The 22,403-nt window shown below is 48.5% G+C and overlaps 1 protein-coding gene across 2 annotated transcripts in view; it reads left to right on the forward strand.

Moving 5' to 3' along the window:
- CDC25B (cell division cycle 25B) overlaps window positions 1-22,321 on the forward strand; it is a 30,598-nt gene extending 8,277 nt beyond the window's left edge. The window contains exons 4-15 of one of the 2 annotated variants that reach the window (XM_087874759.1): window positions 641-677; window positions 1,942-2,046; window positions 2,893-3,000; window positions 3,990-4,121; window positions 4,664-4,741; window positions 4,862-5,032; window positions 5,876-5,971; window positions 6,100-6,162; window positions 6,878-6,976; window positions 8,308-8,439; window positions 19,953-20,086; window positions 21,748-22,321. In XM_087874759.1, the coding sequence (XP_087730885.1) occupies window positions 641-677; window positions 1,942-2,046; window positions 2,893-3,000; window positions 3,990-4,121; window positions 4,664-4,741; window positions 4,862-5,032; window positions 5,876-5,971; window positions 6,100-6,162; window positions 6,878-6,976; window positions 8,308-8,439; window positions 19,953-20,086; window positions 21,748-22,177 (1,585 nt within the window). In that variant the 3' untranslated portion in view covers window positions 22,178-22,321. Of the gene's footprint in view, window positions 1-640; window positions 678-1,941; window positions 2,047-2,892; window positions 3,001-3,989; window positions 4,122-4,663; window positions 4,742-4,861; window positions 5,033-5,875; window positions 5,972-6,099; window positions 6,163-6,877; window positions 6,977-8,307; window positions 8,442-12,679; window positions 12,792-14,614; window positions 18,589-19,952; window positions 20,087-21,747 lie in introns of those variants that run through there. The other variant, XM_034406182.3, reaches the window with a different exon arrangement.
- Window positions 22,322-22,403: the final 82 nt, after the last annotated feature.

The raw sequence follows: 22,403 nt of genomic DNA on the forward strand, positions 1-22,403 counted from the left end.
TGGGCGGGGGAGGGGGGAAAGAACGCCACCATAACACGACACGACACACGTGAGCCCACGAAGGCCTTGTCTTCTTTCCAGCAGGCTTTGTATGATCTATTGCAGGGGTCAGCAACCTGCGGCTCTGGAGCTGCATGTGGCTCTTTCGCCCCTCTGCTGTGGCTCCCTATCACTCAAAATATGCGCCACAACCGCCAATGTGCGACACCTGTCAGCACATGATTTATTGAGCTTTTCAACCCCCGGTAGGCCAACCACGGATAAATCCAAGAAAAGAAAAGTTTCAGAAGAAAACAGAACATTTAATTCAACTACGTATGCTAGTTTTGTGGCCGCTCAAGAAATAGTCAGGCACAGGAAGGTTTTTGTGGCTCCCGGTGTTTTCTTTTCTGTGGGAAACGGGTCCAAATGGCTCTTTGAGTGTTTAAGATTGCAGACCCCTAATCTATTGGAAGTGGGGTGGGGAAATCATTAGGGTTGCGGCCGAGGGTCTCGCAAGTCTTGACCTACCTGGGAAGCAAGCCATCATCCCGTGGTCCTTGCAGAAAGATTTTTTGGGGGGGACGGGGGTGTCCTTCTGAGGTCCAGTGGAGTCAGGTGAGAATCGGAAATATTAATTCTTGTCTGTTTTCCTCCGCAGGGAATCGCTTCCCCTTCGGAGAATCAAGTCCTTGCCGGTAAATGCTGCTTCTCTTTGGGCCTTGGTTGAGTCCTCCTGGTGGGGTCCCTTGGGTGGGCTTTGGGTGGGCTTTGCAGAGGAAACAGGGTTGATGTTTCCTCTGCAAAGGGTTGGGCAGAAGGTTGGGCAGCGATCGGGGTGACACCAATCTCCCAATTAATTTGAAAACTGGGGTACCTGGGGAACAAGGCCTCAACATGAGGGGTGGGCTTGATCCTTTACCCCGAGGGTCCCCAATTCCCGGCCCGTGGCATGCCCGAAACCGGTCCATGGAAACAAACACAGCCCCATCCGTGGGATGCAGGCACCACACAAAACCCTCCTTCCACGGAACTGGTACCTGGTGCCCAAAATGTCCCGGCAGGTGACACCATCTTTACGACGCCGTCATCGTGCCTTTGATGTCTTTGTGATGTCTACTAGATCAGGGGTCTCCAACCTTGGCAACTTGAAGCCTGGAGGACTTCAACTCCCAGAATTCCCCAGTCGGGGAATTCTGGGAGTTGAAGTCCTCCAGGCTTCAAGTTGCCAAGGTTGGAGAGTCCTGTACTCAATCTCTGCGTCTCTGGGAACCTGGTGGAAATCCTTGTGGGTTGTGGGTTCCAGGAAGGAGAACTGGGTTGCTGAATTGTCGGGATTTGCAGCAGCCCCTCGCTTTATTTGTGGCAGGAAACGTTGCCGAGGTAGTCCTCGGCTTACGACTGCAACTGAGCCCAACGCTTCTGTTGTTCCGGGAGACATTTGTTAAGTGATTTGTTACCTTTCTTGCCACAGTTGTTAAGTGAATTTCTGAAACGGATAAATAGTAACCCGGTTTGTTAAGCGAATCTGGCTTCCCCGTTGACTTTGCTTGACAGAAGGTCACAAAACGGGATGCTGCGGCCGTCATAAATAGGAACCAGTTAGGATCAAGCGTCTGAATTTTGATCGTATGTTTTTGGGGATGCTGCAAAGGTCGTAAGTGTGAGAAAAACGGCCGTAAGTCCCTTTTTTTTTCAGTGACGTTGTAACTTTGAGCGGTCACTGAACGAACTGATGTAAGTGGAGGACTACCTGTAATATTGATCGGTGACGAGGCAAATTTTCCTGGCTGGAGAAGTGAATCCGGTCTCTGAAAGACTTCCCTGTTGGAATCGCAGAGAAAAAGAAAGCAACGGGGCCCCCCAAATTTGCTGCTCTGGAGGCCTCCCCTTGATCCCTTTGCCCAATTCTGTCTCCTGCTGCATCTCTGCCTCCCTCACCTGCCGGTCTTCCCTTCTCAGGTGAGGCTGCTGGGCTCCAGTCCTGTCCTCAGGAACATTTCACACTGCAAACAATGCAACGGCCCTGGCCAGAACAACTCGGCTGCCCCAAACAGCATGGAGAATGTAAGTGGGGGGAAGGCCCTGTGCCTGGCCCCTCCCCCTCCCCTCCCCTCTTCCTCCCCTTCCCCCCTCCTCTGTCCCCTGCCCCCCCCCCGCTTCCCTGCTTCTCTTCACTTTACTTTGTCTTCTTCCTCTTTTACCTTCTCTTCCCTTTCTCCCTTTCTTCTCCCTCCCTCCTTCCTTCTTTCCTTCCTCCCTCCCTCCATCATTTTCTCCTTCCTCCCTCCCTCCCTCCCTCCTTCATTCCTTCCTTCCCTCCATCCCTCCCCCCTTGCTTCCTTCATTTTCATCCCTCCCTCCCTCCTTCCTGCTTTCCTTCCTCCCTCCCTCCATCATTTTCTCCTCCCTCCCTCCCTCCTTCATTCCTTCCTTCCCTCCCTCCCTCCCCCCTTGCTTCCTTCATTTTCATCCCTCCCTCCCTCCTTCCTGCTTTCCTTTCTCCCTCCCTCCATCATTTTCTCCTCCCTCCCTCCTTCATTCCTTCCTTCCCTCCCTCCCTCCCCCCTTGCTTCCTTCATTTTCATCCCTCCCTCCCTCCTTCTTTCCTTTCTCCCTTTTCCCTTTCCTCCCTCCCTCCTTCCTTCCCTCCCTCCCTCCCTCCCCCCTTGCCTCCTTCATTTTCATCCCTTCCTCCCTCCCTCCTCCTTTCTTTCCTTCCTCCCTTTTTCCTTTCCTTCCTCCTTCCTTCCCTCCCTCCCCCCCTTGCTTCCTTCTGTCATTTTCCTCCCTTCCTCCCTCCCTCCCTCCCTCCCTTCCTCTCCCTGGCCCTTCCCCTCCTTTCCCTCGCCCCTCCCCCTATTTTCTGGCTTCCTAAAATTGGAGCCGCTGACCTTTTCCTCTTTCGGACAGGAAGGGGCCATTTTCAAGAAGCCCTCCCGACCTACCAGCAGGTTCTCCGGGGGGCAGGGAGAGAGGGCTCCCTTCGCCCAGAGACCAAATTCTGCCCCGCAGCTGATGGTGAGTGTGGGCCGTCCAAGAGGAAGGGGTTTTGGGGGGCAGGCGGGGTGGCGTGTGTGTCTGTGTGTCCGTGCTGCAAGTCTCGCATACCGACCATGTTCTTTGCAGAGAGGCCTTCCTGGCTTTACGGCCCATTTCATCCATGGGACCCTTAGCAAAACTCCTCACGGGCCAAACAGCGGCAACTCAACCACGGAAAATTAACGTGGTTGCTGTTATGATGCACAGCGAGTGTTGTTAAAGATGAAAATAGAAAAACAGGCAGCAAAATCAGGTTTAAGCCTCAAAGAGCCTTGATAGTACAGTGGTCTACGCACCCTGTTATTAACACAGCTGCCTGCAATTTACTGCTGGTTCGAATCTCTCCAAGGCTCAAGGTTGACTCAGCCTTCCATCCTGTCACCAGATTTCAGAGGGGGGGGGGCAGCATCAGAGAAGATCCGCTTCCTGGGTCCTATCCCAGGATATATTGCGAGTGTGACAGGACCCCCCCCCACAAACAGGCCAACCCCCCCCCTAGATCTACCAGAAAGGAAGCAGATCGTTTAGAGGGGTGGTCGGGAGAGGGGGGCTATTCCCAAGGCAGCGTGGCACAACCATCCTCGAACCTATCTGGAGATTCTCCGTCATCCAGGTCACGGTTATCCCAAAGGTGCTTTCTTGATTTTTCTGGAAGACGTTTCACTTCTCATCCAAACAGCTTCTTCAGTTCTGGCCCATCCAGGTCCATTCAGTCAGAACTGAAGAAGCTTCTTGGATGGGAAGCGAAACCTCTTCAAGGAAAAAACAAAGGAAGTCCAGTTGCCTTTTGAAAAAAGCCCCTTTGGGAACACTTCCTGGGACATGGTTTGGCTGCAGCTCGCAGCTGAATCACCTTGATTTTGCAGCCAGTGAGAGATGGTGGTGCTCCAGCTGAGTCATTCTTAGGACGACGTGATTGCCTGGGAAATAGCCAAGGAAAGCCATGTTTATGGATCTTTGCTCTTCAGTTCCGCAGCCCTCAGAAGGAGAATGTCAATCCCGAGAGCCCGATCTACCTCCGCCGTTCCTCCTTGACCTCCTTCCTGAACGATGAAGATGATGATGGCTTTCTGGAAGTCCTCGATGAAGAGGAGCAGAAGGTAAAGGTTCTGCTCAGAAGGACACCTGGTGGACTGCAGGGGAGGCGGCGTTGTGCGGACATGGGCTGGCTCTTGAAATACACCACAAAGCCTTCGACTTGCAACCGTAATTGGGACCCTGGGCCTTCCGTCACTAAGTGAGGCGGCTTAGTGAATCTGGCATCCCCATCGATTTCGCTGGCTGGAAGGTCGCAAAAGAGGATCACGTGACCTCGGGGCATTGCAGCCGTCATAAATAGGAGTCAGTTGCCGAGTGTCTTCGATCACGTGACTACAGGGAGGCTGCAGCGGTCGTAACTGTGGGAAACGGTTCTCAGGTCCCTTTTTTCAGTGCCGTTGTAACTTAGAGCGGTCACCCAAACGAACGGTTGCAAGTCGATATTTTGAACGTGGTGGTAAACATCTGGGGATGGAGGGACCCTCCTCGCCCGTTGCAAGCAAGAAACGGCGTGGGAATGAAGAGACGGGGTCCCCCTCGGCTGCCGTGACCTTCTCAATGTCCTTTACCTGCTGGCGTGACCTCTTTGTCCTTCCTCTTCCAGGGTGATGGTGACCTCCCTTCAGGCATGGAGAACCTGCTAACGGCGCCTCTGGTGAAAACAAACGTTGAACTCAGTCAGGTGCGTTAAAGACGTGGAAGGAGGGTGCAGGGAACCATAACTTTCTTCTTCTTCCTTCTCCTTCGTCTACTGGAGCCCTCCACCTCATCTGCTTGCCTCCCTCCTCCAACCTTTGTGCAGGGGAGGTCCAGGTGCCAGCGACTCTTCCGGTCGCCCTCCATGCCGAGCACTGTCATCCGGCCCATCCTCAAGCGGCTGGAGCGGGCCCAGGAGAGAGAGAACACCCCCGTGAGCACCAAGCGACGGAAGAGCCTCAACGGGAACCCTATTGTGGAGAAGCCGGAGGAACCGGTAAGGCCTGGGTGGGTGGGCTCCTTTGTACCTGCAGCAAACCCCACGACCTGATCCCCACAACAGCCGCCACTGCTGCTGCTGCCTCCTTGGGATTAGAGAAAGGAAGGACTAGATAGCATCTTCCAATATTTGAGGGGCTGCCACAAAGAAGGGGGGAGGGTCCACCTATTCTCCAAAGCCCCTGAAGGCAGGAGAAGAAGCAATGGATGGAATCAAGGAGAGAAGCAACTTGGAATTAAGGAGGAATTTTCCTGACAGTGAGAAACAATTAACCAGTGGAACAGCTTGCCACTAGAAGTTGTGGGTGCTCCATCATTGGAGACTTTTAGCCACCTGTCTGAAATGGTAGAGGGTCTCTTGCTTGAGCAGGGGGCTGGACTAGAAGACCTCCAAGGTCCCTTCCAACCCTATTCTGATTGGGTTCCCAGCAGGATTGCCCAGACCCCAGGGAGGGAGGCAAATTGGCAGCTGTGAGTTTGGGGCAGGAGGCTTCCAAAAAGGGAACGTGGAGGCCATGATCTTCGGGATCCCAGTTCTGTTTCCAGAAGGATCTTGCTAAAAGATCTCCAAATCCTTTGGCAGCCAGAGTTAGTTGAACGATTTTAAGATGACCTCCTTTTTTGGGTCATCTCCATCGTGTGGGTAGGACACTCTTAATAGGACCACCGAAGAGGAATGCTTGAGGTTCTCCAAAGAGAGCTGTCCAACGGGGGTCCCCATCAGGGCAGGTGGTCAGCCTTGGTAGGGAAAGTCGCAAGGACCCTTTCGGTCTTCCAACGTGGAGGATCTCGGGCTGGGTGGAGAGTGGACCTCTGATGTCCCCATGTCCCGTTCTTCTAGATGCCCCGGCTGGTCCGGTCTCGTTCTTGCTGTCCCTTGGAGATTGCCAACATCTTGGACCAAGACCAGCGCGAGCTGATTGGCGACTTCTCCAAGGTATTGGCAGAGAAGAAGGTCCCTCTCGACGTCTTCTCCCTGGAGCAAGTTATGGATCCGGGTGGGACTTCTCTGGTGGCTCAGGGTAGCCATGGCAACCGATGGCCACATTTGCTCTCCTCTCTTAGGCTTACGTCCTCCAAACGGTGGAAGGGAAACACCAAGATCTCAAGTACATTTCTCCAGAAATGGTAAGGAGAGACCATCAAGTTCTGTTCTTCTCGAGAACGTCCATCTTAAAGCATGCTGGCTGGAGGATTCTGGGAGTTGAAGTCCACCTGTCTTAAAGCATGCTGGCTGGGGGATTCTGGGAGTTGTAGTCCACCCGTCTTAAAGCATGCTGGCTGGAGGATTCTGGGAGTTGAAGTCCACCCGTCTTAAAGCATGCTGGCTGGAGGATTCTGGGAGTTGAAGTCCACCCGTCTTAATGCATGCTGGCTGGGAGATTCTGGGAGTTGTAGTCCGCCCAATTTAAAGCATGCTGGCTGGGGGATTCAGGGAGTTGAAGTCCACCCGTCTTAAAGCATGCTGGCTGGGGGATTCTGGGAGTTGAAGTCCACCCGTCTTAAAGCATGCTGGCTGGAGGATTCTGGGAGTTGAAGTCCACCCGTCTTAATGCATGCTGGCTGGGAGATTCTGGGAGTTGTAGTCCGCCCAACTTAAAGCATGCTGGCTGGGGGATTCAGGGAGTTGTAGTCCGCCCAACTTAAAGCATGCTGGCTGGGGGATTCTGGGAGTTGAAGTCCACCCCTCTTAAAGCATGCTGGCTGGGGGATTCTGGGAGTTGAAGTCCGCCCGTCCCCCAGCCAGCCTGCTTTAAGATGGGTGGACTTCAACTCCCAGAACCCCCTATTGCAAAACAGATCTGAGACGTGGCCTTCTTTCAAACCCTGCCTTTGCCCGCAGATGGTGGCGGTACTTAATGGCCAGTTCAACAGCCTGATTGAAAACTGTGTGATCGTGGACTGTCGATACCCATATGAATACGAAGGCGGCCACATCAAGGTTAGTTCTCCAGCCGCGGCTTCTTAACGCAAATGAGCAGGTTGGCATGAACGAGGCAGAAGAGAAGATGGTCACCTCTGGGCGGGTTGGCACCTGGTCCAGAAATGGGCACAGCCCCCCCCCCGCCGCCTTCTTCTGGGGCAGTGTTTTTCAACCTTGGTAGCTTGAAGATGGGTAGACTTCAACTCCCAGAATCCCCCAGCCAGCAGCGCTGGCTGGGGGATTCTGGGAGTTGAAGTCCACCCATCTTCAAGCTTCCAAGGTAGAGAAAGGTTTTTAAGAAGAGACTGGGCAGTCACTTGTCTGAGATGGTAGGGGGTCTCCTGCTTGTGCAGGGGGCTGGACTAGAAGACCTCCAAGGTCCCTTCCAGCTCTACTCTACTCACATCCACACTCTACTCTACTCTACTCTTCTCTCCACACTCTATTCTACTCTACTCTATTCTACTCACTCCACACTACTCTACTCTCTACACTCTACTCTACTCACTCCACACTCTACTCTGCTCTGCTCTACTCTACTCTACTCTACTCTCTACTCTTCTCTCCACACTACTCTACTCTCCACACTCCACACTCTACTCTATTCTACTCTACTCTACACTACTCTACTCTCTACACTCTACTCTACTCACTCCACACTCTACTCTGCTCTGCTCTACTCTACTCTACTCTACTCTCTACTCTTCTCTCCACACTACTCTACTCTCCACACTCCACACTCTACTCTATTCTACTCTACTCTACACTACTCTACTCTCTACACTCTACTCTACTCACTCCACACTCTACTCTACACACTCTACTCTACTCTACTCTACTCTACACTCTACTCTTCTTTCTACGCTCTACTCTACTCTGCACACTGTACACTCCACAGTCTACTCTACTCCACTCTATTCACTCTACTCTACTCTACTCTCCACACACTACTCCACACTCCACTCCACTCTATTCTACTCTACTCTACTCACCAGAAAGTCCAGTTGCCTCTTGAATAAGCACCTTTGGGACATTTTGAGTTGAGCTTTTTTTATTTATTTTTTGTTTTGAAATTGTCCTGGTGGGGAAAGGGAGAGAAAAAACCAACCTGCCATGCTGGTGTTTACGTAGATTTACCCTCCTGAATCCCGTTGGTGATACTGTTCAGCCACAATCCTTCCCTTCCCTTATTTGGGCAAGAAAAAAAGTAAGCTAAAATTCTGGGAGTTGCAGTCCTCCACGAGGCATTAAGAGTCCCTGCCGTTTCCCCCCCCCCCCGCCCCCCCCCCGGTCTATTTGGGGAGCAGCTTCCGAAATGAGGGCCCCCTTTTTTCTGCTTGGTTTCGCAGGGTGCCGTCAACCTCCCCCTGGAGAAAGACGTGGAAGACTTCCTTCTCAAGAAGCCCATTGTGCCCTCGGATGCTGCCAAACGAGTCATTGTGGTTTTCCACTGCGAGTTCTCGTCGGAAAGAGGGCCCCGGATGTAAGTCTTCCCTCCCCCCCGCTGGTTTTGGGGGGCCCAGCGCATCGCCCCGGTTGCACCCCTGAGGCTCAAAGGCTAACAAGCCGCTGGGAAGAGCGACCGCGGCCCGGGGGTCTCCCCAGAGCGTTCGCAGTCCCTGGTGCCATCCATGCTCTGTCACCCTACATGGCAAAAGCTGAGAGATGGCATTGCACTGTTCCGTCCGTCATGTAGACCACACGATCTTCCTTGAGCTCCCCAGATTTCCGTTGCTAAGCGAGACAGCGGTTCTTAAGTGAGTTTCGCCCCATTTTACGACCGTTTTGCGCCTCTGTTAAGTGCATGCTTGCAGCTCTCAAGTTAGCAACGTGGCGCATAGCGGTACTCAGCTTCCCTATTCGCTTTTCTGGGTCGCCCAAGGGGCTCGTGTGACCCACCCTGGGACACCAGAACCGTCGTAAACACGAACTAGTTGCCAAGCATCTGAATTTTTTATCACCGTGACCATGGGAATAGCCGCAACGGTCGTTAAGTGTGAAAAACGGCCCTAAGTCACTTTTTTCAGTGCCGTTGTAAACTTTGAACGGTCACTAAACAAACTTGTAAGTCTTAACGACTGCAACGGAGCCCCAAATATCTGTTGTTAAGCGAGACATGTGAATTTGGCTCCGTTTTACCACACCTTTCTTGCTGCCGTTGTTAAACGAATCACCGTTCGTTCTTAAATTAGTGCCACATCGTTAAGTGAATCCGGCATCCTCATTGACTTTGTTCGTCAGAAGGCTGCAGAGGGGGATCACGTGACCCCGGGACATTGCAACGGTCGTAAATACGAGTCAGCTGAATTTTTTTTTTTTTTTTTTTATTATTGCAAAAGTTTTACAATTACATTTTCACCCCTTTTTTCACCCCCCCACCTCCCTCCCCAAACTTCCCGTCCTCCCTAACCCTCCCTAACCCTCCCCCCCAGACTTCCCTATTATGTACTCATAACTAATAACACTGATATATATACCTGAACCCATCCCTCCCCCTATATAATTTTCCCTCTTTATCTCTTTACATTAAGATATTTCTAATACATTGTTTTCAAATAAAAGCTATTTGATACTTTCTAGTTTGGTATTTGTTCTGAACATATTCTATCCACCTTTTCCATTCCCATTCATAAGTCTCTTGTGAACAATCTTTTAAATATGCTGAAATCTTCGCCATCTCTGCAAAACTGGCCATCTTCGAAGTCCATTCCTCGATAGTAGGCAAAACTTCATTCTTCCAATATTTACCTATCAACAATCTTGCTGCTGTTATCATATACAATATTAATTTTGTTTCATCCCGTGTAAAACCCTTAACTATACCCAATAAAAACAATTGTGGAGAAAATTGAATTTTTTTCTTCAAAACATTCTGCATGACCCACCATATTTTTATCCAAAAAGCCTTAACTTTCCTACAGGTCCACCAAACATGATAATACGTAGCATCCAAACATTCACATCTCCAACATTTTGGCTGAACATTAGGGTACATACATGACAACTTTTTAGGATCTAAATGCCATCTATAAAACATTTTATAAAAATTTTCCCTCAGATTCTGCGACTGTGTAAATTTAACATTCTGAACCCAAATTTTTTCCCATGTTTCCAACATCACTGGTTCTTCAAAATTCTGTGCCCACTTAATCATACAATCTTTAACTAATTCAGTTTCTGAGTCCCTTTCTAGCAAAACATTATAAAGCCTCTTGATATGCATTGGACCTTTCTCTCTTATATGTCTAACCAATTCTTCCTCATGCAACATAATACCAGTTTTTTGGTCCTCTTTCCATCTCAATTGTAATTGATTATATTGTAACCAGGTTAAATTAATCCCTTCGTCCAACAGTGTCTGCAAATTCTTCAGCTGCCATCTGCCCGCATCTGTAAAAAGAACCTCTTTGTATAAAAACCCCCCGAGTGACATTATATTTGTATTCCACAAGGTATGACCAAGATCCAGCCATAGCGGTATTTTATAATCCCATTTGAGTCGGTGCTTCTTCCAAACTCTCATCAAAGAGTCTCTAAGTATATGACTTTTAAATACTTTATCAACTTTGTCATCATAAAATAGGTAAGCATGCCATCCAAATTCAAGATCAAAACTTTCTGCATTCAATATTCCAGCCTTTTTACCCCCAAACCAATCACTTGTTAAAGTTAAAGCTGCTGCATCATAATATAACTGTAGGTTTGGAAGTTTAAGGCCTCCTCTTTCTGGAACATCTTGCATAATTTTCAATTTCACTCTCGGCTTTTTCTCGTTCCAGACAAACTTATTAAGTCCAGTTTGCCAAACTTTCAGTTGTTTATCACTTTTAAGCACCGGAATCATTTGAAACAAAAACAGAAATCTTGGCAAAATGTTCATCTTAACTGCTGCTATTCTTCCAAGTAAAGACAGTTGCAGCTTTTTCCAAGTCTCCATGTCTTTCTGAACCTCTCGCCACAACACCTCATAGTTATTTTGAAACAATTTCATGTTTGATTCTGCAACCTGAACTCCAAGATATTTTACCTTAGGTACAATTTCAAAACCTGCCCTCCTTTCAAGCTCATGTTTGCGATCTTGTGTCATATTTTTAACTATCATTTTAGTCTTTTTTGAATTCAGTCTGAAACCTGAAACTCTACCATAGTCTTGTATAATGTCCTTCATCAGGATTGTTGATTCCATTGGTTGTGATAGGGTAACAACCAGATCATCTGCAAATGCCTTTATTCTATAATCCTCTTGCCTTATCATTATGCCTTTCAAAATTTTAGAGTCCCGTATTGTATTTAGCAAGACTTCCAATGTTAAAATAAATAAAAGTGGGGACAACGGACATCCCTGTCTTGTTCCTTTTTCAATTTTAAACTCTGTCGTCAAACTTCCATTAATAATAATCTGTGCTTTTTGCTCTTGATAAATTGCTGAGATCGCCTGTGTAAATTGGTCCCCAAAGCCCATCTTTTTTAAAGTCTTTAGTAGAAAATTCCAATCCACTCTATCAAAGGCCTTCTCCGCATCCAAAAAAACCAGCACTGCAGACATCTGTTTATTCTTATCAAGATATTCCAATAAGTCTATTACTTGCCTTACATTGTCCTTCATATATCTGCCCTCAATAAATCCCGCTTGGTCCGCATGAATCACCTTTTGGATTACTGGCATCAACCTGTTGGCTAATACCTTCGCATAAATTTTATAGTCTGTGTTCAAAAGAGATATTGGTCTATAGTTCTCTGGTTTTTTAGGACCAACTTGTTCCTTTGGTATCAAAGATATATAAGCAGTTGTCCAAGATGGGGGTATTTTACCCCCTTGTTGAATATTGCAAAATAAGTCTCTAAGTTGTTCCACCATTTCAGCTTGCAAGGTTTTGTAATACACTGCAGTCAAACCATCCGTACCAGGAGCTTTGGCTGTTTTTAACTGTTTAATTGCTACTATTATCTCCTCCTCTGTTATAGGATAATTCATCCTTTCCTTTTGTTGATCAGTAATTTTTGTAACTCTTTTATCGTTTAAATATTTTTCTATAAGTCCATTCTGCACCTCATCTTTGGCATATAGTTTAGTATAATAATCCACAAAAGCTTCTTTAATTAGTTTTTGTTGAAAGATTTCTTTCCCTCCAATATCAATACTATCAATAGTCCGTATACTTTGTTTTTTCCTCAATGTGTAAGCCAACCATCTGCCCGGTTTATTAGCATTGCAAAATGTATTATGCTTCGCGTATTGTAAACTTGTTGCAACTTGTTCCGCCATAAGCATTTGGAATTGGTCTTTCAAAAGTTTTATAGCACTTCGTATTCTTTCATCTGTTGGGTTTTTAATAAGTAACTGTTCTTTATTCTTTATTTCCATTTCCAACTCAGATCTTTTCTTTTGTCGGAACAGTCTATGTTTAGAATTCATGTGGATAAGTACCCCTCTCATATAAGCTTTACTTGCATCAGTCAGCTGAATTTTGATCACGTGACCACAGGGATGCCACAAAAGTCATAAGTGTGAACAAGTCATAAGTCCCTTTTTTCAGTGCCGTCGTAACTTTGAAAGGTCACTGTGAACTGTTGTAAGTCGAAGACTGCCTGTATTCTGCCGACCTCCTCTGGCTGCTGCTGGGAAACAGAGGACAAGGCTGTGTGTGTGTGAGATGTGATGAGGTTGTGTTGTGTTGTGCGTATTTTGTGGCTATTCCTCCTTGTCTTTTATCCCCAAAGGTGCCGTTTTGTTCGGGAGAAGGACCGCGGTCGCAATGCGTATCCCTCTCTCCACTACCCGGAGCTCTACATTTTGAAAGGGGGTTATAAGGAATTTTTCCCCCAATATCAGGTGAGCTGGGTTTTTTTTTTTTAAAAAAAAAATGCATTGAGATGATCATAACATAAAATACAAATTAAAACGAGAAGGGGAAAGAAATGGGAAAGGGAAAGGAAGGGTAAGAGAAGAGAATGGAAAAAGGGGGAAAAAAAACATTGACTTCCATCTTTTTTTCAGGGCCGTGAAATGCAAAGTAAAATTGCATTTTTATTTTTTACATACTTTTTACTTTTACGTACTTAGTAGTAGCCATTTCTATAACAAACGGCTAAACTGGTCAGTAAATCCCAAAGTCAAAATTTCATGTTTTTGCGTCTTGAGCACGAAGTCAAAAGCCAAGCAGAAACAAACACAACTGGTTATATTTTATTGTTTATTGCTTATTGTCCTTTACTTAAAACAGTTTATTTTCCCATCTCTGCTGCTTTTGCTATCCGTTTTTCGTTGTTCTTTCCATTCTTGATTGTAAAGAATTCTCAATAACAAAGTTCCAGATTTTTTCCCTCCACGTTTCTTGTCCATTAGTCTTAAAAATAAAGGTTTTGTTTTCAATGTTATATTAATTTGAAGAATCTTCTGCGTTAAAATATGAATCTGACCCCAATATTAGGTGAGTTTCTTGCAAGGGTAATTTCTGCTCCCCGCATTGGTATATCAGTTTTTGTTTTTAACCTTCATTTTCCCTCCGTGGCAGCTTTAAACGGGGGAATCTGAAAAGCCAGAAGACGGGACAGCTTGGTCTTAGGTAGTCCTCGATTTATGACCACAATGGAGCCCCAAATGTCTGTGGTTAAGCAAGACAGATGTTCAGTGAATTTTGCTCCACTTTATGACCTTTCTTGCCACGGTTGCTAAATGAATCACTGCAGTTGATGAGTTAGTTGCATGGTTGTTAAGTGAATCTGGCTCCCCCGTTGACTTTGCTTGTCAGACAAAGTGATCACGTGATCACGTGACCCCTGGATGGTCGCAAAAAGTGATCACGTGACCCCTGGATGGTCGTAAGTGTGATAAGCGGTCATAAGTTACATTTTTGAGTGCTGTTGTGACTTTGAACGGTCACTAAATGAACTGTTGTAAGTCAAGGACTACAATTTCCCCCCCAAAATAAGACCCAACTGGAAAATTAGTCCTAGCATGAGTTTTCAAAATGCTCGTAATATAAGCCCTACCCCAAAAATAAACCCCAGCTAAGATCGTCAGCCAGACGGATTTATTTAGTGCCGTATTTCCCTGAAAATAAGACCTAACTGGAAAATAAGCCCTAATGTGTCTTTTGGAGCAAAAATTAATATAAGACTTTGTCTTATTTTCGGGGAAATATGGTACCTGTATTCCTCCTTTGAATTCTCAGAATTCCTTGACAGCTTGGCCAATGTCTCAGGAATTCTGGGAGTTGAAGTCCACAGGTTGTAAAAGGGCCACAGTTGCCCACCCCTGGATTAGATAGATAGATTATTTATTTTATTTATTTATTTTATTTTATTGAATTTCTATACCGCCCTACTCCCGAAGGACTCAGGGCGGTGCACAGCCATGAGATAAAACACATAAATTAGTTAGGTAGACAGACAGACAGACAGATAGAGCCATGGTGGCCCAATGGTTAGAATGCAGCATGGCAGACTAACTGTGCCCACTGCCAGAAGTTCGATCCTGACTAGCTCAAGGTTGACTCGGCCTTCCAAGGTCGGTAAAATGAGGACCCAGATTGTTGGGGGCAACTGTAAACTGCTTACAGAGGGCTGTAGAGCACCGTGAAGCAGTCTTAAGTGGTATTGCTGTTTTCAGGGGGGCCCCCCTGATGTTTTGGTCTGCTTCTCCTCCTTTCCCAGAGTCACTGCGACCCACAGAACTACCGTCCGATGCACCACAAGGATTTCAAGGAGGACCTGCGCACTTTTCGTCTGAAAAGCCGCACCTGGGCCGGAGAGAAGAGCAAACGAGAACTCTACAATCGTCTGAACTGCTGAAGGGTGGAAGAAGCAGGGGGTGGGGTGGGGGAATAGTTTGCATTGGTGGGGGAGGGGGGCAGGAAGTTTGGATGGGGCATCTTCATCGTGTATCCAGGGCAGAGCATATCCTGGCTTGCACCTACCCGGGACGGATGTCTGCAAGGTTAAAGAAGTATCTTTTCTCTCCCCACGTTGAACTGGTCCCTTTTGGCAAGCGCCATTTTTTGCAACCGGTTGAAGAGCAGGATGTAAATTCCTTATCTTACGACGGTGTCGTTCTGCTCCATCCAGCACGCCGGAAGCCAGCAAAGTTTTGCGAATAACGCTCTGCGAGTTTCGGTTCCTGCAAAATTGAGCAGGAATTTTTCTTGAATCGGAGACTCCATCCGCGCCTCCCTCCGATCAACTTCGGGTGTCTTTTAGGAAGAACAAAGGACACAGCTGCGGGGAAACGTCTTTCCTCGCGACGCAGCGTTGCGGACCCTGGTTGTGAGCAGACGTGAACGTGCCCCCGTTGGGTTTTCGCCCCATCTTCCTTGAGGGCGAGCGAAGGAAGAACGAAGGCGGGAGCCAGCGGGCGTGCAATCTTTCCCACGTGTCTCCGGAGATGTGTGTTTGTGTGTGTGTTTGTGGCTGGTTGTGGAACCTTTGTGCCAGTACAGATTGCTTAAAACGGAAGGAGATTCCGGAGTATCTCACTAAGTGCTTCTTTAGCATCGGAGCGGGACACTTTTCATTGGGGCAGATCAGTGGGGAGAAACTGTGTGTTAGCTTGCATGCAGACGGGGGAGGCCATGGGATCTTTGCAGGCCTCGGGATGGGTGGGGGGGAAGAACTGAGAGACACCACACACCCCCACCTAACCACGGCAAAACAGTAGCGCAGACCAGTTTTAAAGAATTAAGAGGAGCCAAGCCTGTCAGCTACCTTGGTTTTCTATAATTTGCTGGAACTGAGCCAGTTTGGAAAGAAAGGACGCGTTTTTAATATTGGTAATTTTTATTTTGGCCTCCGAGGCAGGGCTGGGAGGACAAGCCTTGATCCTGGAGACTCTCCATTGTTTTAAAGTTGTCCATTATAAGTTGGAAGCAAACTTTCCTCCACTCTTGGCGTCCACGTTGGAAGCAAGAACCAACGAGCCTCGATTTCAAACGTTCGGATCCTTTTGCCTCAATCCGTCGAACTCAAAAAGGCTGAAAATGTGCCAAAATATGGAAGAAACATTGTCTTTTCCTCTTTCGCTCAATCTCCCTGTCCGCCTAGTTTACCACTTGGAAGAGAGCTTCTCCCCCCCACCCCCCAAGACTCTAGCTGGGATTATTCAGCTTTATTCCAGATTTAGGGTGAGGAGTGGGCTTCCTTGAAAACAGACCCCAGCCCCCTCAAAGCAGCAAAGTTAGTGTACAAGTTGGTTTCAGAGAGAAACTTCTTCAGATCGGAAGAGAGGGACTCAATTCATCCTTGGGGTGGGGGGAAAGAGTTTGGTTGGGGTAAGGGACATTTTTTATACCTCTTTTTTTGACCATGCAAAAATGTTTTGCGTGGTTTTTCCCGGGTTGCTAACAAACGCTTCCGTGGCACGGCTAACGCTGCGTGGCTTCCCTTGGAAAAATTGTGCGGGGAAGAAGAAGAAACACCCATCCAGTGTAGAAGAGTCAGAAGAAGCGAGAATCTGTGCTGGGTTCCATGTTGAGTCCAGCTGGCTTTTAAGGAAAACAGCAAGGCAACTTTGCTTAAAAGTTTGCCACCCTTGGCATCAAAGCAACCTCCCATTTGCTAAAGAGGACCTCCCAGCAGATCTGATCTTTCACCGCCAGCCTTTGCAAAGCTCAAACAAACCATGAATCGAACTTCTCAAAAGAAATAAACCATGATTCCGAGAGGGTCTGGCAGACACAAAGCTGGCTTCTCCCCACCTCCCTCCCCCCAGTTGCACGCTTCCAGACAGGAGCCACCACACTTACAAAACAAAACAAAACCTGAATTTGTACAGGAAGGACTCGATTCCTGCAAATGATCGAACTCTTTAAAGCTTTTTGGGGGGATAGTCCGGTTTACTTGAAGCTGACCGGTTCGTTTTGTTTCTTTTAACCTGCGGTCTCTGCAGTTGTGTGGGTAGTGGGGAGGTCAGTTGGATGGGGATTTAAGGTAAAGGCGGGGAGAGAAATCGGGCATTTTATTTTGATAGGCGTTGAAATGCAAGTTACGGTGAATTTCGGTGCATCCATCTTCATCTCGGGATCTTTAGATTGGATTTTTTTCTCAAGCTGGCCCACTTTTAAGATGGGTGGGCTTCCAACTCCCAGAATTCCCAGCATTGCTGGCTGGGGAATTCTGGGAGTTAGAAGTCCACCATCTCAAAGCGGTCCAGTTTGAGAGTCGCCGTTTTAACTGGAAGCGGAATTCCAGTACAGTTAAATCCTCAAAGCCTTTTTCAATGTGCAGCATTTCGTGTTAAAAAAAATAAATCTCGAGGCAAGTTTGAACTCGGTGCTCCCGTTAACGTACAGTGAAGAATATAAATTGTTTTTTTTTTTCCTATTTAAGGAAGATTCTTAATATTGACCGACAAAAAGAAAACCACTATTTTAGAACCAGGCTGGTGATAATCAATGTTAGTTTCTTGGTGGTTGTTTGTTTCTCTCTCTCTTTTTCCTTTCCAATCCAGGTCCAGATGTGCCTGTGAGAGTTTAATTTATGGTAAACTTGAAATCATGGCAGAAGGGATGGAAAGGGAGAGAGAGAGAGAAAAAAAGCAAAGTATTTTATCTCAGAGGTGAAACTCATTTGCAATGAGGGAAGGATCAGGAATTCTAGATTGCAGGGTTGGGGAGAGGGCAGAGAAAATGGCTGGAAACATTAGTCTTTGGAGTGGGAAGAGGGGGCGTCCATGAAGAGTAGGCAAGGAATTTGGGGTAGGGGGATAATTCTGGAGTGGGTGAACCCAAATTCCTAAATATTTGCCTTGCACTGAGAAATTCCACCTTTGCTATCAGGTTGAGGGCCTCCAGCAACTCAGGCCTTCCAGATGTCCTGCAGAGACCTTCCAGAGCCCTTGCTCGCACATCTGGAAAGCGTCAGCTGGGCCCAGATGGCTGTAAACCCCTCTGATTCTTTTGCATAGTCAAAATTCTGGAGCTTCATAGGAGGGTTGCCACTCGTAATCCGTGGAAGGGGCTGAAGCGCTTTCTGACTCCTTGCAAGGAAGGCCTGTTGGGTGCTCTCCGTTCGATGCAACCCAACATGGGAAGCTGTTCCTGGTTTTTCCTTCGGAGGTGATGGCACCGAGGCCTGCCAGGGTGGCTGTTTGGAGGGGGAGTGTCTCCGGGCACATGCCCGCGTGACATTTTCCATGGATCAGGCCTCTTATTTTCTTGCCCTGGAGAGTTTCCACCGTTGCTTTGTGGGAGAAAGCAGTTGGCACGATGGAGAAAATGAGCAATCTTACTTCAGGAGGAAAAGCTTTTGCCAGCCTCTCAACCCAGCATCCTCCACATGTCCAGGATTTCACCCACCCACCCCCTCTCTCCAGGGACATGGTGGCAATCTCTGCCCCCTCCCCCCATCTGAATGGTGGCTTAATTATTTCAGCCCACAAGTGCCCGAAATCAGATAAGATTTGTAGAAAAAAGGCCAGATACTTAACCCAATTAGGGATTGAGGTGGTTGCTTGGGGGGGGGGTGTTTTGAGAGATTGGACTGCTGGTTGTTGCTGGGAGTCTTTCCGACCCTTGCTAAATGTACTTGTAACCCCCCCCCCACCTCCCAATGTGAATTTCCTTGTAAAAATGCCTCCTTGCTGAGTTGCCCGATGCAATCGGAGAGTTGAATAAATTGCTAGGTTATGGAACAGATTGGGGACTGTCGCCTCGTTTCCTTTGCAAGGGGGAGAGGGAAAAAAAATGGGGTAGCCACGTTCCACCCTTGGCTGCCACCCCCCGCCTTCCAATGGACTTGGAAGGGACCCTGGAGGTCTTCTAGTCCAACCCCCTGCTCAGCCAGGAAACCCTAATCCCTTCTGGACAAGTGGCTGTCCAGTCTCTTTTTTAAAAAACTTCCAGTGATGGAGCAGCCACAACTCCTGGTGGCAAGCTGTTCCGCTGGTTCATTGTTTTCACTGTTAGGATACTGGTTCGTATTTATGACGGTCGCAGTGTCCTGAGGTCACCTGATCCCAGGGGTGAAATGCACTTATGCAGAGGGTCAAAAACGGATGTAATGACCTCCTTGCGGGTGATCAGAGCCTCCCACCACTGGCCCTGTTGGTTCGCGCAAGCCGGATAGATCCAATCGGATTTTTACCGCTGCCTGATCCCCTTTTGTGACCTGACAAGCAAAGTCAATGGGATTCACTTAACAACCGGGTGACTACAGGGATTCACTTAACAACACTAATTTAACTGGCGATTCACTTTAACAACCGCAGCCAGAAAGGTCGTAAAATGGGCAAAATTCACTTAAATGCCTCGCTTAAGACCAGAAATGTTGGGCTCCCTTGTGGTCGTAAAGCGAGGACTATATCGCCTTTCTTGGCCACTGCGCCTGCCAAAGAAGAAGTGGCTCCGCGCCACGCCCCTTCTGCGAGGCGGGCCAATCCGCGTCGGTCCGCCTTTGCCAGTCCCAACCTTCGGTTGTATACCCCCGCCCACTCTGCTCCCATTGGAGGAGATTCCCCGGCACTCGTTTGAAATCAGGCCCGCCCCTTCGCCTGGCCGCGCCCTTTTCGCTGAGAGGTTCAACGCATGCGCGGATAAAGACTTCCACCCCCCCAACCCTCCGTCCTCATCAGCTGATCTAACTCCACTTCCGGTCAAAAGCGCGTGGCCCGTCGGGAAATGTAGTCTCGGCTTCCGGGTCTCCGCGGAAAGCGACGGTCGCTCCTGCAGAGTCCGCTGCGGCCCCCACCCCACGCAACAGGGCAGCAGGGAGGGTCCTGCATCGGGGGTCGAGTGGGGGGAGAGGGAGCCAGAGAGGAGGGGGCGTCCCCTGCAGCCCCCCCTCCCTGAAACTCTGCTTTGGGGGGTGGGCTGCCTCTGCCTCCCCCCCCTCCAGCTTTGCACCCCCGCCTCTAAGGGGAGGGGGCGTCTAAGGTGCTGCCCCAGCCAGACTGTAACCCCCTCCTCCTCTCTTGCCTTGCAGCCCCCTCCCCTGCTCCTCCAACCCCCCCCTCCCAAGTGCCCACCCTGCTCCCACCATGGTCCGCGCCTTCTTGATCCACTCGTTGCGCGGCCGCCCCGGGGAGGATGCCGAGCTCCTCTTCTGCAGGGTCTTCGCGGCCGGAGGGGCGGCAGACGCCGCGCACCCGCAGAAGGAGAAGGAGAAGGAGAAGGAGCGCCTGCGGACGGTAGCTAGGTGAAGGCGGGCGGGGGTCGTGGGGGGGGTCTCCTTCCTTTGGGGGTCCCAAGGCTGTTGGCCAAAAGGCAGCTGATGCTGCGCCCCATCATCTCCCTGGCTCTTTGAGCTTGCTGGTTTTCTTGCAGACGTTTCATGACCCAACTAGGTAATATCATCAGTGCTAGAAGAGTGTGGGGTTTTCAGGGAGGAAGAGGAAGAGGAAGAGGACGGTGGTCCCAAGGCTGATGTTGGCTTCTCTTAACTCTGAAGCAGCAGCATCTTTCCTTCGCTATTTTTCCCTCCCTCTCTCCCTCCCTCATCCTTCATTCTGTATTTTTTTTCCTCCCTCCCTCCCTCTTTCATCTTTCTTTCCTTCTCTGTTTTTTCCTTCCTTCTTCCTTCTTTATTTTCCCACCCTCTTTCCTCTTTCCTTTATTCTCTCATTTTTCCCCCCTCCCTCCTTCATCTTTCTTTCCTTCTCTATTTTTTCCTTCCTTCTTTATTTTTCCTCCCTCCTTCCTCTTTCCTTTATTCTCTTATTTTTCCCTCCCTCCCTTCTTCATCTTCTTTTCCTTCTCTATTTTTTCCTTCCTTCCTTCTATTTTCCTTCCCTCTTTCCTCTTTCCTTTATTCTCTTATTTTTCCCTCCCTCCCTCCTTCATCTTCTTTTCCTTCTCTATTTTTTCCTTCCTTCCTTCTATTTTCCTTCCCTCTTCCCTCTTCCCTCTTTCCTTTATTCTCTTATTTTTCCCTCCCTCCCTCCTTCAGCTTTCCTTCTCTATTTTTTCCTTCCTTCTTCCTTCTTTATTTTCCCGCCCTCTTTCCCTTTTCCTTTATTCTCTTATTTTTCCCTCCCTCCCTCCTTCATCTTTCCTTCTCTATTTTTTCCTTCCTTCTTCCTTCTTTATTTTCCCGCCCTCTTTCCTCTTTCCTTTATTCTCTTATTTTTCCCTCCCTCCCTCCTCCATCTTTCTTTCCTTCTCTATTTTTTCCTTCCTTCTTTATTTTTCCTCCCTCCTTCCTCTTTCCTTTATTCTCTTATTTTTCCCTCCCTCCTTCCTTCATCTTCTTTTCCTTCTCTATTTTTTCCTTCCGTCCTTCTATTTTCCTTCCCTCTTTCCTCTTTCCTTTATTCTCTTATTTTTCCCTCCCTCCCTCCTTCATCTTTCTTTCCTTCTCTATTTTTTCCTTCCTTCTTCCTTCTTTATTTTCCCTCCCTCCTTCCTCTGTTCTCTTATTTTTCCCTCCCTCCTTCCCTTCCATTTTTCCTTCCTTCATCCTCTCTCCTCCTTCCCTTCCTCTTTCCTCCCTCTTTTCTCTCCCCTTCCCTTCCCTCTTTCTTCTCCTCCCCCCCTTCCTTTCCCTTTTTCTCCTCTCCCTTCTTCAAGCACCTGGGCGACAGGGTTCCCAACTGCTTGGAACAGAACAGCTTAGCCTGAAAACTGGGCAAGATTTTAATAAAGATGTTGACAAGGCTTGGAGGGCATGGCTCTCCAAAGTGGGGGTGGGTGGGTGGGTGGGTGTCTCCTGTGAGAAATGCCCCCCCACCAAGGAAGGAAGGGGCTTTCACATCCTTGCCTCTGAACTCTTCTTCCTCCCCCCTTCTGAAATAGCAACTGTAAGAGGGAAGCCCCCTCCCACAACAAAATGGTGACCGCCGTCTTCCTCTGTGTCCGCAGACAGGTGGAGACGGCATGCAGGCTGCAGCTGAGCCTCTCGGGGAAGCGTCCTTCCGAGCACCTTCAACAGCCGCTGCCCGAGGAAGCTGCTTCTCTCCAGGAGACCCCCTTTGGGGTCTTCCGCCTCCCCGCAGGAGACCCCTTCTCTGAGGACAAAACGGTGCTCTGGTTGGGGCTCCAGGGCTTGGCGTTTGCTCTGGTCTGTGACCCCGATGAAAACCTGATGCTTGCGGAGGGCACCCTGAGACTCTTGGGCAACGCTTTGCTGGAGCACCTCAAGCTTCTGTCCACGGGGAGCAATGTGCTCCTGAAGGCCGACCGGACGGAGGCCGTCCTGGAGAAGTTCCTGCCTCACGGACAGCTGCTCTTCCTGAACGACCAGTTTGTGGTGGGGCTGGAGAGAGAGCTGAGCGTCCATCTTGGCAAATGAAAGGCCATCGGAGGAGGAGGAGGAGGAGGAGAAGGAGGAAGAGGAGGAGGAGGGGGCTTCCGGCTTTCCAAGACGGACTTGAACTTCCTCTTCTTCTTTTGCATACTTGAGAAATTGTGGGCCAGGTGTAAAAAAGTGGCTTATCTGCTTGTAAAATGTTAGGAAGTTTTTCAATCAGGCTGTTTGAATAAGATCAGCATTTTCATCTGCTGTTTTTCGTCAGGGT

Source organism: Pantherophis guttatus, chromosome 8, assembly GCF_059756535.1.
Source record: "Pantherophis guttatus breed Tessera chromosome 8, ASM5975653v1, whole genome shotgun sequence".
NCBI lineage: Eukaryota > Metazoa > Chordata > Lepidosauria > Squamata > Colubridae > Pantherophis > Pantherophis guttatus.